At 39.4% G+C, this 713-nt stretch overlaps 1 protein-coding gene across 1 annotated transcript; it reads left to right on the forward strand.

The window, feature by feature from the left end:
• Nucleotides 1–229: 229 nt before the first annotated feature.
• Nucleotides 230–436, forward strand: SARC_17908 (hypothetical protein; the record flags this gene model as incomplete). The annotated part of the gene is made up of 1 exon (XM_014288006.1): nucleotides 230–436. A coding segment is annotated over one exon (207 nt), but the record flags the coding sequence as incomplete, so codon positions are not given.
• Between the last annotated feature and the right edge of the window lie 277 nt (nucleotides 437–713).

Raw genomic sequence — 713 nt, forward strand, 5'->3', positions numbered from 1 at the left:
ATCAATATTGTATATTGCGCTTTGTGTGATTCTCAAGCTAGAACGGCCGGATCTACAATTTAACAATTGTTGCTTCACAAATGATTTGTGAACTGTTGTCATTGGTCCCTATGCGGAGTATTTGATCTACACTTGTTATCAGGTCGTACGCACACGCCGCATCTATAAATAGAATCCGGAGCAGAGCATCTATTAATAGATTTTTCTCGCCGTACAGAACCACACATGGATGGAGGCAAATGATGAGGGTGCCAAGGAAGCGCTGGACTTACTTCGCCTCACCTCAGACATGTGGATAGATGAGCGATCGTTTGCTATTCTGGAAACATTGGGCGAAGGCACATTTGGCAAAGTCTTTCGAGGAGTTGTGTTTGTCAGTGGTTGCGCTGTGGTCTGTGCAGTTAAGACCGTGAAGAACCCTACAACCGAAACAGAGGTGCGTATACATTATGATTCAGCATGTGTGTATGTATGTAAGTATGTATGTATATTTGTGTGTATGTATGTAGGTATGTATGTATGTATGTGTGTATGTATGTATGTATCTATGTATGTATGTATGTACGTATGTATGTATGTAGGTATGTATGTATGTATGTATGTATGTATGTATGTATGTATGTATGTATGTATGTATGTATATATGTATGTATGTAGGTATGTAGGTATGTAGTCCTATGTCGGGGACGAAAGGACGTATTCTATATACATAT

Source organism: Sphaeroforma arctica, assembly GCF_001186125.1.
Source record: "Sphaeroforma arctica JP610 unplaced genomic scaffold supercont1.12688, whole genome shotgun sequence".
Taxonomy (NCBI): domain Eukaryota; class Ichthyosporea; order Ichthyophonida; genus Sphaeroforma; species Sphaeroforma arctica.